Below are 17,197 nucleotides of genomic sequence, written 5' to 3' on the forward strand. Positions count from 1 at the left end.
TAAAGTTTAAAAAAAATCAAAATAAAATACTTACAGGCTGTTTAAAATTACAACTTATGCACCAAAAAATCATAAATTAAAAGTTGAGAGACTACGGAAAATTTCAACTCAATAAAAGCAATGAATCAAAAGTTATTGCAGTTCGAAGTTGAAAAAATACCCGGGTATCTTTTGCCAACTTAAAGGTTAAAAGAACCGTTAAAAGGTTTATACCGGCTTTACCCAATTCCCTCAGCGTCAAGGTCGATGAAGACTGTACATAAAAGGCCATCACTAGATCAGCAGATTCAATAGCGTACGAGGGAACTGAGGCAACGGAGCGAAGTTGTAAATATGGCACATACACATGAAATGAAGGACCCCGTGGGGTCAATGAGGAGGAGTGGTGAAGTGTATTTATTTTTGTGGCTATTTAATTTTGTCCACCAACACAGTCGTAGACCAGCGCGAACTTTTTCGCTGGCTTGAATGCTGGCATCTTGAATCCTCAAAAACCCTCACAACGCCTTTCAAAAAACCTCGCCAGAGTTCGGAAAATCCTCGCTTTTGGAGCGCTGGCGAGCTCACGAAAACCAGGTTTTTTGTCCTGACATTCGTTTCGTTTACTTTCCCGGGTTTGTTACTTGCTAGTCGCGGGTAAACGAACGCATGTTCTTGGAATTGATGATAAATGAAGATTGATCGGCGGATTGATAATTTAAAATCGAGCAAAAACGATATTTTTTTAAAGAAAATGGTGGAAATGATTCCTTTTTATGATTGAGGATACAGTGAACACGGCTACTTTTAACAGCATGGTTTAAAGGTGTCGGTTATTGATACCTTTTCTTTAGACCGTTTTAGAGAACAATAAATATATGCACTTTATTTAATGCACTCCATTTTTTTCTTGGCTATCAAAATGTGTTTATCACATGTTCTACAGCAAGAATGGACACATTTCGATGTGTTGTGAAAGGGGTGGGCGTTGTAAAGCGAATATAACACTGTATGTAACCCACGCGTAAACAAAACCGAACAAGGGACGGTTTCGGGAACGACCATCAGAGAGCGCTGCCGAAGCGTGTACGCTTGCAGATTTGTTTGAAAACTCGAGCCCAAACGGAAAAGTGATTTTGTTTTGACCGGAGCTGACAGTTGGAAAGCAAAGCTAGGGAAGCGGCGTCTCGGGAGGTTTCCGCAACGATTTCCCAGTCGTAGGTGTTTGACGAGGTTTAAGGAAGAAAAGCCGAGCGAAAAAGCGCGAAACACTTATTTGTTGTTTCCGATACCAGAAAGAAAATAAAAATATTGTGTTTTCCGCGTGTGCCGAAAGGAAGTTGTTAATGCCCGGTGTAGCAGAAGCAGCATGATGTACGATCAGCAGATCGACGAGAGAGGCTACCTGGTTTACCGGAACCGGTACAACGGCAAGACGGAGCAGGACAACCCGAACTGCTGTTCATTTTACTGACAATCAACGAAAAGTATGCTGGCGCCCGCTACAGCACGTACCGTTGCGCTGGGAAGCTGCACGCCCTCCAGAAAGCCCTGCACAGTGAGTACACATATTGCGCTGGTTGCGTTAGCTCGCCGTGCTAATTGCCGTGTTTTCACTCTCCCTCCCTCCCCCCGTGCTACGTAGCATCGTACATTCCGTTCGAGATGGTGCACTCGATCCTGAACCGCCACCAACTGAACCTGATCGACAGTGCGCCGTCGATCAAGCCGGGCCAGCTGGCGAGCGTGGTGCACGACGTTTACTTTGCGGCCGCCCGGATGGGCTACTTCGACGAGCTGCCGGCCCGCCCGAACCTGGACGCGGCCAGCGCCCTGCTGGCCGGTTTCCTCTGGGCTGTGTTCGACCCGAAGCGCACCACGCCCGTGTCGGTGCTCGAGCTGCGGCAAGCGTTTCTGCTGCTGTGCGATCACGCCACCCACGGCCAGCTGGTGTGGGAGCACTTCCGACTGACCAGCGACCACAACCTGTGCGTGTCGCGGCACCGGTTCGAGGCGATGCTGACCGTCCTGTCCAAGGTGCTGACGTTTCTCGGCGAGCCGGACCACCTCAGGCCGTCGATGGTGCAGCAAATCACCGGCGAATGTTTCGCCAACTACCCGGGGCTGGTCGGGCTGACCGAGTATCAGTTTTGCTGCCTGTGGAAGCTCTCCTCGCTCTTCTCGTACTACGCGAACGTGGTCACGCTCTGCAAGCGGCTGCACGACACGGAACACATCACCCACGGCATGCCGTGCTACGGCTGCCGGGCCCCGATTCGGGGCCTGCGCTTCAAGTGCCAGCGCTGCCGGCACGTGTCTCTCTGTCTCGATTGCTTCACCGCCGGCTATAGCAGCAAGCGGCACAGCATGGCGCACAAGATGTACGAAATCAGTGCCGGCGAGGGCGAGACCGGTTCGCGCTGCACCGCTTGGGCAGGCAAGGTGTGGCGCTGGTTGCGGGTGACGGCGACGGGAGGGGCCAGTGGGGCCGCTACTGGCAGCCGTGCGGCGGCGGCGGCGGTGGCAACGATGGCCTGCCTAGTGCGCCCTCGGCGTACGAGAATCTGGAAGCGAAGCTGATCGACACGAAGGCGGTCGATCTGGGGCAGAGCGAGGAAGCGCTGGCCGGTGAGCTGGATGCGGGCGGCGAGCGGCGCGGTACGGCGCAGCGCCGTGAGTCAACGATTAGCAGCACGCTCAAGCGCAACATGAGCCTGTTCAGCAGCGTGGAGTACGGGGCGTTTAACAATACGCAGCAGAAGAATGTGCTGGCGCGGTTCGCGGCCACGCTGGAGACGCTCGAAGAGCGGCACGAAGCGACCCGAACCAGGCTGGCCAAACGAGGGGAGGAGGGCGGTTCGCCGACGGCCGATGAACTGCGCGCCCTGTTCGAGCAGTACGTGGCACAGGTGGCGGAGGGTTTGGCACAGCTGAAGGATATCGGGGCGCAGCTAGGGCAGGGGCTACCCCAGTGCTCCAGCACACCGTACCGCCAGGCAGCGTCACTAACGGCCGATTGTTCCAGTGAGGTGGCGAGAGAAAGTAAGTGGCCCTTTCCCATTATTCCAACTTACAGGAATTTCCAAGTCTCTTTCGAATGTACACATTGTTTTTCGCCGCGTGCAAGAAGTCATCACTGTGATATTTCATTTCAATTACAATAATTTTTAATTTAATCAGCATGATTTTCAACACTTCACCTGTCAATGGATGATGAGCAGTGCTGCAAAATGTCACTGTCAATGTCATAAAAAATCGAACTGAAACAAAATCCATGCCAGCGTCACGTACTCAATTGTGATAATCAGAGGTAATACTCAAAACGATTGGTGTGATCAGTGCATGCTTCGTGACACTTTTGCGGTCAATGCTAGGTCATTGTATGCCACGACTTTTTTTTTACTGTGATCAGTTCTGCAAAAAGTAACTGCCATAGTCACGATAAATTCCGGCTGAAACAAAATCATGTCAGTGTCACAAGCTCTACTGTGACGATCAGAGGTGAGACTCAAACAGATGGTGCGATCATCACATGCTTGGTGACATTGTGTGCAACAAACTCTTGGTCAGTTACTTGGTCGCGACACTTTGTGTCAGTGATCATCATGATAGTCATGGGAGATATGCGGTGCTTGCGATTTGGCAGCATTGTTCCCATCCAGAAAAATGATAATGATTTTGCTTGTGACGCCATTAAGCTCAGTTTGTCAGTCAGAGTATTGAAGGTTGACTACTCAAGCACTCGCACGTCGCGTTCGACATGTCATGACGCACTTTCATTGAGTATCAGCAATGAGCATCAAGCTACCTCGGGTATGTTCATTGCTTTCGTTGGTGACCATCTCATTTGTAGGACTGGTGATGGCAGCACATCATGACATTTTGCAGCACTGGTGATGAGATCCGGCTTTCAGTCTCGGTGCTGAAATGATGGCACGTTGAAGTGTTGAAAATATTTTTGCTATATAAATTAAATATTATTTTGATGGAAAGGAAATATCTGATCGATGAGGAATAACAGTTTGCACGCGTTGAAAATCAATGTTAACATTCGTAGCTGACTTGAAAACCCTGTATCCAGGCACCTTTTTACTTGGTCTGCCCTTTGCACCGGCGGGCATGTCTTTGTGCAAATGGATTGTTTTAATGGCCTTTGGTCGTTTCTTGCAGAATCGATGGTACGCTCGCGGATAATGGAAAAGACGGAACTGTCCGTGCGGGACATCAGCACCTGGTTCCACATCGAGCTCGACCGTGCCCAGGCCAGCGAAATGGACCCGAAAGAACCCCTGTCGGACGAGCGGCCGCCACCACCAAAGCGGGACGAGCTTTCCTGCCGCATCGATCGGCTCAAGATGGACACGCAGATGGCCAACTTCCGGGACCTGCTGCTGAAGGTGCGCGAAATCGTGGACGACTCGTACAGCGACAACACCGAGCTGGCCCGCTCGACGCAGCAGATCGAGAAGGCGCTCGACCGCATCATCGCCGAGGAGGAGCAGAAACGGCAGTCCCAGCCGTCACCTCCGTCGCCACCGTCATCAGCGCTGTCCTTGCTTCCGGTCGTCTAAAAAAGAAAGGCTCACCCACGCACAAACACACAAACACACAAGTGGTCACATTAGTTAAGTGAAAAGAGAACTATTTTGTTTTAATCGATTTGTGAATAAACTTTTATCCTCTGACGGCACATTTGGGAGTTGCACAAGCTCGAAGCGTGACGAACGCGCACGACCGGGGGAAGGCCTTCACGTTTCCGTGACGGCCACCTTCACCTCGTCCAGCACCAGCTCGATCTGCTGGTCGAGGGCCAGTATGTGGCCGATGTTGCAGCTTTCCGTTCCGATGAACGTGACGAGCAGGGGCAGCTTGTTCATCTGCACCACCTGGTAGCCGGTGTAGACGGAGATGATGTTCCGGTTTCGGCCCAGCCCGAGCTTGTTCGACTGCTCCGTCGCCATCGTAAAGGTGGTGTGGAACGATGGCTTCATGATCATGCCGAGCGATTTGTCGTCGCCCACCTTCATCAGCGGCACGCCATCCCGGTCGGTGATGATGATGCAGTTTAGCCCGGCAACACTGGCGGCAGGAAGGGTGATAGGAGGGCAAGGGAAGCAAAAATGTTCAAGAATCACTATCGGGAGGGGAGCACAAGCTGGCAGGTCCTTACCGTTTCCGGATGTTGTGGAAAAACCGCTTCACATCGTCCGTCATGCTGGAGGCTTGGTCTTTCGGAACTTCGGAGCCGTTTCGAATACGGAGAGGTGTGTTTGCGAGTGTGTTGGTGTGTGTTTTTTGCCCTTTTCCGTAAAGTTTTGCCTTCCTCTTCTAACCGCCAAACAGATTACGTTTTGATAAGAAAATACACACACTTATGACAGCTCGCAGCGTCATTTCTCCACGGCAACCATATTGCATATGTGCAGCCCTGCCGTTTGTCGCTCACTGCCCTTTGGGCCACTTGTGATTTTAAAAAGAAAGAATTGTTCTTTGTTAAACGGTGCCAATTTGTGAGTTTTTCTTTTTTTTTCGAAAATATGGCCCCGTGTGTACGGCGCACTGTAAACAAACGCCACAACCGAGCGCATGCCCGACGGCTGATTTTGACAGCTCGGCGTCTCTCCGTCTCTTTCATTCCTATAGCCGCTAACTGAAGGCAAGCGGGTCGAAGCAAGCGAAAACTGTAAACATCGCCCAGAAATTGATAACAGAACGGCAAATTAAAGCGGAAAATCTTGCCCCCCCCCCTCCATCCATCCACCCACACACATAGATGGGCTAAGGGCGTTGGGTGACGTGATGTATTCATTTTTAGTGGCGTTTTTTGTTGTTTCTTTTTCCTGCGGTCACGACGGCGCTGAGTCATCTTGGGTCTTCGGCAGCGGACCGTCGTGTTTCAGCAGACGGATCATGTGAATGCACACAATCAGACGTACAGTGGGCGCGTACAGTGCCAAACACACTTGTTTACTTCTCCCGCATCTGATCCAGCTGACTCGACGCGACGCAACGAGTGTGTGTTTGTGTGTGAGTGTGTGTGTGCGAGTGTGCGCGTGTTTATGATTTTCCACCGGCGCAAAACAAAAAGCGCCCTTGTTCGACTCTCGATTTGACCGTTGCGTGCTGCGGATTGCAACACGCAAAACAGCAGAGACCACTTTCCGTAGAGTGACGAGGTTGTTTTTTTTATATATTTTGTGTACTTGGGAAATTTGTCCGCAAAAAAGACCAGTGTAATACAGAAAAAGGAGGAGAGCCAGAGGGTGAACTCGATTGCTCGTGACGGATCGTCGGGAAAATTCGGGTTTGTTTGTGTTTGGTTTGCAGCACATCCGCAGAACTGCGCCACCGGATCTGAGGGGGTGGACGGCATTAGGCAAAACAAAAACAATTCGCTCTTTAGCATTAACTAGAAAAAAAAAATCAACAACACAAGCTGCCAGCACGACTCAAGTGTGTGTATGTGAGAACAGGTGCTAAAATACCCTCATTTGCTCCACAAAGAAAGGTGTGCGTGTTCGCTTTGTGATAAGAAAATACCTTTATCGGCGACCAGAACGCATTTCTCTGCCCCATGACAACGAGAGCCAGTGTGTAAGCAGGTGTCACAGGAAGGTGGTGCGCATAAAGAAATGCATCTATTCTGAGTTTTGACCTAAAAAAGGATTGTGCACAAAAAACCCAACGCTCTATCAACAATTCGGGTATCTGCGTGCGTGTGTGTGAACAGCATCGAATTGTGCAGCAAATAGCAGCGAATCCGTACAAGTGTGTGTTCCGTTTTTGCGCGGAAGCGAAAGTGGGAAATTCGACGTGGAAATCAAACGGCATGGCATCGTCCCGCCGTCGTACAGCGGCCATGCAATCGATCGGCAGCACGGCCGTGCTGCTGCTGCAGCTGCTGATGGCAACGACAGCACAATCAAAACTGGTAGGTGAACCCATCACTCCCAGGAACTGTTGTCCAACGTCTCAAAACAACCATCAACAAGCCTTTGCCAGGAAGCGGCTGCAAAAGACTCATTGGATATGGTAACACCTTGTTGGCCGTAGCCTCGTACCAAGCAACCACCACCCGGCCGTGGACTGTTTTATGAAACTGCTTTCTACGTTTTAGGACTGAAGCTTCCGGATCGGCTTGATGGATTCACGTTCAACGCCGGTCATTTCGTTCCCCGTAGCGCTTAGTCAGCGGGATTGCATTCACAGATCGCACAGGGCTATCGTATTTGCCAGATAAGCATTAACGCCGACACGGTGTCACCCCTCGCGAGAGGCCAATTGACACCAACGACACAGATAGCGCGCAAAAGGCGCCGCGCAAATAACGCGCGAACACCTGTTAGTGGTGTGTTCTTAGGCGCGTGATGAGTGTGAATGTTCAGGCAGCACGTTACAATTTCTAGCATCTTAGCGAACACTCATAATAAGCCGATGTTTGCTTAATAACATCGCTCAAGATCGATGAACTATTCATTGGCAGCGGGTGCAGAGTAGTGATGGGAAAAATAAAGTTTTTGTCGGAATCGATTCCAGCTAGCTCCGAAGTTTTCTGGAATCAATTCCGGATTGTAGATCCGGAATCAATTTCCGGAATCGGTTCTGAAATTGGAATCGGCCCGGAATCGGAATCAGCTTCGGAATTGGTTCCGAAATTGGAATCGGTTCCGGAATCAAAATCAGCTCCGAAATCAGAATCGGGTTTGAAACGGAATCGGTTTCGGCATCTCCATACGAATAGGTGTTTGGGTCCAATGATGCTAAGTATTGATAGCCAAAAATAATCAAAATTTACTTGTAAACGATCCATGGAAATTATCGGACTAATTTCGCCTCTGATACTTCTTATTAAAATTCAGGAACTGATTCTCATTCCGGAGCTAATCTCATTCTGTAGTCAATCCTTATTCCGTTACCGGGGCAAATAGCGTTTCCCAGTTCAATTCCGATTCCGAAGCCGATTCTGATTCCGGAGCTGATTCCGATCGCGGAATCGATTCCGGAACTGACTCTGGATTTGGCTCCGGAGTTGACTGCTGAATCGACTCCTGAATCAACTCCAAAATCGGCTTTGGATTCAACTCCGGAATTGGAACCTATTCCAGCATCGGAATCGGCTCCAGAATTGATCCCGAACACGGAATCGGAATCGGTTAGGTCGGCGATTCTGAGCGCCGACCACTAGTGCAGATTCTATCCAATATCTAAAGCTTATATTTTGAGAGTTTTTTTTCGGGTGGTCCCATTGCTACAGTCGTCAGCTCGCACGACTTAACAATATGCCCGTGGTTGGTTCAAGAATCATATGGACTGTCCACCCGTAGCAAGGAATCCGGCTGCGTGGAACTAATTATGTTTCGAAAGCCTGTACAGAGGCTCGCGTGACGTTACGCCGCCAAGAAGAAGAAGAAGAAGAAGAAGAAGAACGTTTTATAATTTTTAACTCCCAAACATAACTTCCTTTAATAATGCCTTTAATGCCGCTTTTCAAAATGCAATTTCTCTTCTCCCTCTATCCGTTGGCAGCTGGTGAATGGAACCGATTGCATCGTCCGGGATCCGCTCTACAATGTAACGTTTGATTTTAATGCGCTCAGCTCGGACCTGAACCATCACGTGACGTCCGAGGAGAGTGGCGAGCGGTTCTTCTTTAACGTGTGCGACGACGAGCGCCAGCCGGTGAACCGTACCGAGCCGCGCGCCTACCTGATGCGCGCCGGTCGCAAGATAACGCTCGGGTACGAGCCGCACCTGCAGCTGAACGACGGCCGGTTCCAGTTTTCCTTCACCGGCGAGCCGTGCGGCAACGGCAGCCACTACACGCTGGACATCATACTGCTGTGCAGCTACGAGCGTACGCCGGAGGATTTGCGTGTCATCCCGCACACGCCCGACCAGTGCCGGTACTTCATCTTCTGGGATACGCCGCTCGCCTGCCAGCCGCTGCCGACCGGGCTCGCGAACAACCGGTGCACGGTGCGGGACGGTACCGATCGGCACGCGTTCAATCTGCTACCACTGGCCGGTGCGAACCACGAGATACCGCTCCCTGATGGGTCCCGGTTTGTGCTGTCCGTGTGCAAACCGGTGCGCTACGGTCACCTGACCATGTGCCCGCCGGGGACGGGCGTGTGCCGGGTGAATGGAACCGAGTACCGGGACTACGGCCAGGCGGTGGCGGACCCGAAAGTGGACGCGTCCACCGGTCGGCTGGTGATGGAGATGCGCTCCAAGTCCGCAACCGGTTGCCCGAACTCGCTGATTGTGTTTGAGTGCGGCCGGGAGGACGGGCTCGAGACGGTGCCGGTGTATCGTGGACTGAAGGGGAACTGTACGCACGAGTTCCTCTGGCGTACGCCGCTCGCCTGCCGGGACACGCGGCCCTGCTCGGTGACGAATCCGATCACCGGCACGCAGTACGATTTAAGCTTGCTGGCGAACCGCACCTACACGTTGATCTCGCGGGACAATCGGACGTACGAGCTGGGCGTGTGCCACATACCGGCGGCTAGCCGCTGTCCGCTCGATGCGGGCGCATGCGAGGTGAGCGCCAAGCAGTCCGTCGGACTGGGAGCGATCGCGTCCGAGCTGCAGTACGAAACGACCGGTGCCCCCTACCTGCTGTATCGTTCGGGCGCCGTGTGCGACGCGACCAGCGGCCGGCGCTGGGAGACGCGGCTCGAGTTTATCTGCGAAACGGACCCGGTGGAGGGTGGCCGCACCGGTGCGGTCGTGCCGCCGACCGTCGTGGAGAACGGCGACTGCCAGCTGGTGGTGCACTTCGAGACGGTGCTGGTGTGCGAACCGGCCCTGATGGCCTGCGGCGCGTACAACGAATCGACCATCGATCAGTACGTCGACCTTACGCCGCTCATCGACTCGACGCGGAACTACGAGGCACGGGGCGGAGAGGCGCACGGTCGCCGCTACTTCCTCAACGTCTGCCGCCCGCTCGTGCCGCAGTATGGGTTGAGCTGCCGGGGCGGGGCGGCCGCATGCGAGGCAACATTCGACGGCGTCACGGCACGCAACGAAACGACGCTCGGCTTTCCGGACGTGTCGCTCGTGGTGGCGGGCGACACCGTGCTGATGAAGTACCTGCGGGGCGATCCGTGCCCGCAGGATCCGGTCACGAACCTTTCGACCACGGTGGAGTTTCGCTGTCAGCCGACGGCTGGCCGTGGTACGCCGGTACTGCTCGAGATCGAGCACGGCTGCCACTATCGGTTCGATTGGGCAACGGCCGTCATTTGTCCACCAGAGCGGGCGGTACCGTTCGAGCAGAGCAACTGCAGCGTCCACAATGCCGCAACCGGCAGCTGGATACGTTTGGATGGCGTGCTGGAGGATCTCTCGCCGTGCGACAAACGGCCCACGCCTAGCGTGGACTATAGGGCCGGAGCTCTTAACCTGCACTATACGGTGCCAGACGCGGTCAACTGTAGCCACACTAACGGTAGGTTTTAACTCACTCACTAAAGGTCTTACGTGTGTTTGTTCGTTTGTTCTAATGATTTGGGGTCTTTTTTAGGCGTAAAAACCTTCAACGTAACCGTCGTATGTGCTCCAGACAGCTCATTAGATCGTGCAGCGGTAAGTACCTGATCGGTGATGAAAATTGTTTTGTCTGTACGTGGATTTCTCATTATTATTTTTTAATGGGGCAAAATTGTATATTTGTAACTTTTTATTGTACACATTATTACAAAACAACGTTTTCCATACTCGAAACGAACCAATAATGCCAATGTTTCTCTGGAAAACAAATTCTTCAACTTTACAACAAATCTCATCTTTTAGGATATACATTTTCCGGATTCCTTACTTATCGAGACAATTCCGTCTCTTGGGATTTCTTTTATGACTAAAAAAGTATAAAGATTAAGTAAAAAAAGGTTTTCACTAGTTTTTAGATGCCAACAGGGTTGTGAGTTATAGCACCTATTTACAAAAAAAAAATCATTAGTCCTCCACATTTCATAATGAGATTTTGTCTCCGTCCAATATCATTTTGCTGTATGCTAGTCAAGTTGTAAGAGGTAAAGATGCCGTAAATTAGCTGCACAAAAGTAATGTTCTTTTGTTGATTGGACGCAACACCCTTCAAAATAGGGTAAAGTAAGCACTAGTTGGACATGCCATTGCTGATGATGAATGGCGGCATCGTAGAAGGTTTAGAAGGGTCACCATAGCAACCTAGTGGACCGCCGTTCGCAATGCCCTTTTCGGCCACGGCATGTTCGATAGGCGGTGTGGTTTCGGACGACGCCGGTGTCATGGTGGCCGGTGCTTTCAGTAGATTTAGTTTGTCCACGGACGCCATGCGCATGTTGTCGGTTGCCTGCACACCCTTCGGCCGGCGCTTGTGGGGCATGGCGTAGTGCAGCTTGTCCCAGAACCACGGATCGTCCCAGCGGACGTAAGTGTTGGTTTTGAGGTACGCCCGGAGCTCCGGATCGAGCTGATCGATATCGCCAATATCCTGGTAGATGATGGGAATGACTCGGTTGCGCTTGTCCTCCAACGACTGTAAGTACGCAGTGTTAAACTCCATCTGACCCCACACAGACTCGAGGTAGTTGAGCGAGAGGATGATAATGGTGCGTCGTGAATCCTCGACCGCTTTCGTTATCTGGAAGAAGAATTGAATTAATTAATATTATAATTATAGATGAATAGAAAACGCAGTTTGTCACTAACCTGGGTGGCAATCATCTCGCCCGGCATAAAGTCACGTACGTGCCAGCAGATTTTGAAGTTGAGCTCTTCACTCTCAAGCCTCGGTAACAGCTGGTCTGTGACGAACTCCTCATCCTTGTGCGAGTACGAAATGAATGCATCGTATCGCTTATCCATATCGATTTGCTCCTCCGTGACCAACCACTGCAGCAAGTTATGCTTGAAGAGCCACACTTTGATCTCCAGGCTATATTTCATGTACAACCAGATGGCGAGTAAGCAGGCTGCAAGTACCAGTGAAACTGCCGCGCTGATATAAATTTAAGCGTTGTCGCCCAAGCACATAGATCGTTCAGTGTAGCCGAGTTGATCGGTTGACCGTCGGAGCACTGGAGGGTAGAGTAGCCAGTAATGCGTGCTGCATTATCGACGGCAAACGCAAGCAGTGGATTTTCACAGTGGCAATCCCAAGGATTCGCCGACAGGCTGATGTTTCGGAGAGCGGTATGATTCAGCTTGAGTATGAAGGCTGCGTCGACCTCGGTCAATTGATTGCCAGAGACATCGAGAAGCTCGAGCTGTACGGGCAAACTATCTCCAGGCAGAGTGGTGAAGCTGTTGTTTGCTATGTTAAGTCGGCGAATGGTATTCCACCCTTCACCCTCGTTGGATAGCTCCTTTATCGTATTCTGTTCCAGATACAGCTCGATCATATTTCGGCCGATGATCGAGGGGCTTTTGATGACGGGCACTCGGGTTAGATTAGCAGCGGTGCAGTTTACAATAGCACCCTGATCTAGGGCTCGTTTGTAGCATTTGCACTCGGTCGGACAGAAACCAGAGGATACATCAATTTTACATAGCAGATCCTCGAGGGACAGGTCTTGCGGTTTACGTCCAAGCAGCTCGGATGGCTGAGCGCAATGAAGTCCCTTTAGCGGGAAGAATTTACCGGCATTCAATTGATCTTGAAGATAAGTTACTAGCGACGAGGAAATACAGTCACAGTTGAGTGAATTATCTGCAAGAAGGATTTGTCTTGGAGTATTTATAGATCTATTACTGAAGGTAGATTTTTTACTGTCATTGAAAATGAACATGGTAATTCGGTTTGATTCCAAATTGACCTTTTCAATTTTAGGCGACAGAAATGAAAAATCCGTATCGCTAATGTTCATGATTAAGTTATGGGACAGGTCTAGAGATTGAAGGTTTTCCATGAAGCCTTTAAAGTCTCCAAATATTTTGATAATGGCGTTGTACGAAAGGTCCAGGTCGGTCAATTGTGCCAGGATGTGGAACGGTGTCTGGGATATATAATATGTTTTACCGTCGAGGTAAAATACATCTGTACCATTTTCATGCAGTGCCACTTGGTTGTGGCTAAGATTGAGCATTTTTAGTGACTGTGCCTGAGATATGAACGCATCCCTATCGATCATATAGAGCTGGTTATATTCAAGATGCAGCTCTTCCAAAGAGCGTTTAGAATCCAGTAGATATCTGCAAAAAGATAAAAGGACAAATATTGTAAACAAATTCGAATACAACAACATGTGACTTGATCTTACTTGCTCAATGTTGTTAGTTTGTTATGACCAAGGTTGAGAATGCGTAGATTATTGTTACTCTGCAGCAGGGTGTCTGGCAACTTGTGCATTAACTCGTTGTTCTGTAAATAGAGCTCCTTCAAGATGGACGAATCACGCAATAAATTTTCCGGAAGGCTTTGAAGCTTGTTGTCGCTGAGGTCGAGTTTGGTTAACTTGCTAGCCGCGGTAAAGAGTCCTTCCGGCAGCGTTGTCAATTTACAGTTTGATACAGAGACGTCCTCAAGCATCGTTAGTCCTGCGAACAGTTCATCTCCCAGTACAAGCCCGGAGCCATGCTGGTTGTCTGCCCGAAACACTATAAGCTTGGTGTTACGCTTGAGCAACCCGGAAGGTAGGCTTGTGAGCTTGTTCGAATTAAGGAACAGTTGTGTAAGGTTCGGCAGCTTATCGAACACGTCCTCTTGCAGGGTAACCAGCTCGTTATACGTTAGATCAAGTGAAGTGAGATTCGGGAGGTCAGCAAACTGTTCGATACGCTCCAACTTATTATGGTACAACGTTAGTGATCCGAGGTTGGGCAAATCGGTGATCAGCTCAGTTGGTAGTGTGGTGAGCTCATTTTCCGTCAGCTCGAGCGTGGTCAACTGAGTCAGTGGGTGAAGCAACACTTTTGAGTTGCGACTGCCACCGTCGCCTTCTCGCAGATCGATCCACGTTAGGCTCTGCAAGTACTTGAACAGTTGCGGATTGTCGAGCGGCATGCGGGAGGAATTTTTCATCGACAGCACCTGCAGTTTGGGCAGATCGGCAAATAGTTGCGGATCGAGCGTGACCTGGTCCGAAAGCTTCGCATTGTCGACGAAGAATAGCCTGCGGATCGAGGAAAGTTGGGTGCGATCGAGAAAGGCCGAGAGCAGTTCTACGAGCGACTGATTGCCTACCGGGAGTGGGCAGTTTTGATAAGCCAGCTCTTCAAACTTGAGGTTGGGTAGGTTTTGGAGGTTTTCAAGCAGTTGAAAATCGGGTTTGTCGGAACAGGTTACCTCCAGCTGGCGAGGGTTTGTGTGCAGTGTAAGTTGAACGTTGAATCCTGGACATTTCGCTTTCGATACCAAGTCAGAGTGCTTTTCAACGGTGCAGTCATTGCCGCTGGCTTGTGCCGTCAGTAAGACCACCAGGCTCAGACAGCACACCCAGACGGAACCCATCGAGGAGGATGGCGGGGTGGATGGTAGAGTTGATGTTGAGTGTATATTGTTTCTCCCTGATCCTGAAAAGAATAACACAGGAATAACAGGTATTAGGTGTTAGCGATAATGTTGCTGATCGGGTTTACGATTAGATGCAAACTAGGTTGACGGGTATGTTTCCTTTGTATATGAATATATTTGCCAACCATTCTGGCATTGTCGTCATTCTGTAGTAGTGGTAGTGATTCTATACTGTAGTCGATGTAATGAGACAATGTCAGTAGTCATGGTCGGTCCCAACAAGCACACACAAATCATATGCATAAATGGACATTTGTAAACGATTGCATAGATGAGAATGGGTTCTAAAATTAATGCAGCCTATCAGTAGCATCGGCAATCCATGGATGCTTTTTGAGGAACGTACTAGGTTGAATGACGTGTGGTTTGAAAGCTGCAAATGGAAACGGAAACTGCTGACTTTTTAAAACATGGCTGTTATTCTTTCGGCAGCAGTGCAAAATTGTTCATTCCGTAACGCGATCTTGTCGATCAAGAAATCGAAGATGGCGATAATGACTCTATCGCTCTGCAATAGTACAGCGGGAAAAAGTCAGTACGTTAGGATCCGTGGTTCAGTGTGTGTTGGCTGTTGGTGAGTCGAGTGATCAAAGATCCGAGATATGGCGTAGAGTCGGCGAGCGAGAAGAAGAGAGGCTGCATTCACTTGACGCACAGCAACACATAAACACACGAACACACACGCTTAACCACATTGGGACGATCGCGGACGTCGCTTATCGTCTGTGGGGTACGTCGAATGGTAACCGGTTTCACTGATGGCGTCGTACGTTAGAAGAGCGACGAGATGCGTAAAACTATATAGATTGAATTAATGTGGCATACGCTGCCGGGATGAACTTTGGCAAGCGCTGATTTTACCTTACAAATTTAGTTTAATGCACAACACTGCGGCATTTACACGACTTACCTGTCCGGAGGCTGCGTGGTGGTGTAGCCGTACTACTTCGCACGACGTAATGGGTTCCCGTGGTCCGGTCTGCCTCTGCTCAACGCGCGAATAGGCCTCGACTTGTTTTTGTTCTGCGTGTGCCTTTCCCCAACGCGGTTAGCCACCGTGCCAATTACGTGCTTTCGGGGCTTTCCCAGATGACTGTTTTGCTGCACACAAACACCTTGACACGTGCACGCGATGCATGTGTATGGGTGTGCGTGTGCGTGCGCGCTAGGCGATCGATCCGCAGGTAGTGTCTATTGTGTCTGTGGCCGCGAAATGCGTGTAAACAACAAAACCCGTCTACCCTTTCTATCGAACGATCGCGACTGTTGCTTCACGCACACAAACAAAACCTAAGGGTATAAACTTCGGTGGTGCGTCAGCCCTGCGTCAACTAGCCCGCGAAACTGCGTCCGTTGCCGCGAGCTACTGAGAGCGTACTGACGAGGGAGGGCACAGCGAATCCGTGAGCATATCGCATCGTGTTGCGCCCTCTCTCGCGCTTGGTAGGGCGCCTGTAACTCCTGCTTTGTATTGGGTTTTATGTTTATATGTGTGTATGTTTCTAGCGAACAAAAAGGGGTATTGATTTACTGAACACACTGTATAGTAGTCGGGTCGGGTGCAGTTTATTGGATGCTATACGAGATAGCTTAAATACGTGTCAAACAAACGGTGGCATTCAACTAGCGCTGCCACATTTTCCTGGAAGTATAGAGAATAAAGTTACATTTGCTAAAACAAAGACAAGCAATCACGGCTCAGATTTGTATCGCTAATCACGTTTGTCGGCGGGAAAAAATCACGTGCCAGTATTACAAACCAAAACAGTAGGTACGTATCACATTCCAATGTCTGTCGCTTCCCAAACGGGTAGTTTTACTGATCCGCTACCTATACGGTCGTACTTTACCGGTCAATTTGGAAAAACCAATGTTATTATAGATTTGAGCCTTAATTTTTGACCTGTATAACATTGTGGCTCATTGTGTGGTTTTTTGCCTATTTCTTAACCTATTATGCCACCAATAATGCCTATAACAGATTTTGAAATATAACAGATTTTCATATTTTATACTAGATTTTCAATGAACAGGCAGCACACATGCCATAACCTTTTTTAAATATGTGTCAACATTCGTCAGGATTGCTTTGGGCCTCCTAAGCAAAGAGAATAATTTCATTTGTTTTTTGTTTTAAGTTTTTTTCTACAACAACCATCATTAATCATAGTTGATTTACCCAAATCCATTGTGTTTTGGCATCATTTTATAATTTTTTCTCATTATTTTTATGGTGCGATTATAGGTACAAAAACACATACGTGTAATCATAAAATCTCATCAGCCAAAACTTAAACCTAAGCCGTCACCTAAACTGATTTCATGTTAATATTTCATAAAAAGAAATGGAAAATATGAAAAATGAGTGAAAAATAGACGTTTGATGTTTATATCTGCACTGCGTTTATTATATAAAGCTAAAGCCACAGTTAATATTTTCGTCAATCCAAATAATGAAGTTTGATGAGTATATCGTCAGAAATTCGATATTACATCAGTAATTAATCTTCATTATTCAAATCAAACCGCAAATCATTCAAATCAAAATAGCCGTGATTCGTGAAACAATTGTCAACTTATACCGACAACGGTCTTGACCGATAACGGTTGTGTGCCATAGAATAAGAAGAAGATTAGCCATATTGCAACCAAAGCAGAGAAAACTGTTTTTTCTTAAATTTTCTGTGTTCAGGAAGACAAAACATGCTACAATAT

The 17,197-nt window shown here is 49.3% G+C and overlaps 3 protein-coding genes and 1 pseudogene across 3 annotated transcripts in view; 2 read left to right on the forward strand and 2 right to left on the reverse strand.

Annotated features, from left to right (window-relative positions):
- The first annotated feature begins 1,110 nt into the window (after positions 1-1,110).
- On the forward strand, positions 1,111-4,565 carry LOC121595165 (annotated as a pseudogene).
- Positions 4,566-4,604: 39 nt separating this feature from the next.
- Positions 4,605-5,561, reverse strand: LOC121595145 (ragulator complex protein LAMTOR3 homolog). Its single transcript, XM_041918827.1, has 2 exons — positions 5,150-5,561; positions 4,605-5,058 (listed from the first exon to the last, which is right to left on the reverse strand). Exons 1-2 carry the CDS (start codon positions 5,191-5,193, stop codon positions 4,728-4,730), a joined length of 375 nt encoding a protein of 124 aa, XP_041774761.1. The 5' UTR covers positions 5,194-5,561; the 3' UTR covers positions 4,605-4,727.
- Positions 5,562-5,696: 135 nt separating this feature from the next.
- Positions 5,697-17,197, forward strand: part of LOC121595097 (cation-independent mannose-6-phosphate receptor) — a 94,500-nt gene continuing 82,999 nt past the window's right edge. Inside the window, exons 1-3 of the mRNA XM_041918824.1 lie at positions 5,697-6,910; positions 8,506-10,435; positions 10,511-10,572. Of these exons, the coding sequence (XP_041774758.1) occupies positions 6,809-6,910; positions 8,506-10,435; positions 10,511-10,572 (2,094 nt within the window). The 5' untranslated portion in view covers positions 5,697-6,808. The remainder of the gene's footprint in view (positions 6,911-8,505; positions 10,436-10,510; positions 10,573-17,197) is intronic.
- Positions 11,817-15,874, reverse strand: LOC121595113 (protein toll-like). Its single transcript, XM_041918825.1, has 3 exons — positions 15,393-15,874; positions 13,230-14,481; positions 11,817-13,161 (listed from the first exon to the last, which is right to left on the reverse strand). The coding sequence occupies exons 2-3, from the start codon at positions 14,417-14,419 to the stop codon at positions 11,913-11,915; spliced, it is 2,439 nt and encodes an 812-aa protein (XP_041774759.1). The 5' UTR covers positions 14,420-14,481; positions 15,393-15,874; the 3' UTR covers positions 11,817-11,912.

Source organism: Anopheles merus, chromosome X (assembly GCF_017562075.2).
Source record: "Anopheles merus strain MAF chromosome X, AmerM5.1, whole genome shotgun sequence".
NCBI classification, from domain to species: Eukaryota; Metazoa; Arthropoda; class Insecta; order Diptera; family Culicidae; genus Anopheles; species Anopheles merus.

Coding starts and splice junctions, on each gene's coding strand:
- LOC121595145 (XM_041918827.1), bottom strand. CDS start 5,193: ATGACGGACGATGTGAAGCGGTTTTTCCACAACATCCGGAAACG. Junction 5,059..5,149: donor TTCCACAACATCCGGAAACG/GTAAGGACCTGC, acceptor TCCTGCCGCCAG/TGTTGCCGGGCTAAACTGCA.
- LOC121595113 (XM_041918825.1), bottom strand. CDS start 14,419: ATGGGTTCCGTCTGGGTGTGCTGTCTGAGCCTGGTGGTCTTACTGACG. Junction 13,162..13,229: donor AAACTAACAACATTGAGCAA/GTAAGATCAAGT, acceptor ATCTTTTTGCAG/ATATCTACTGGATTCTAAAC.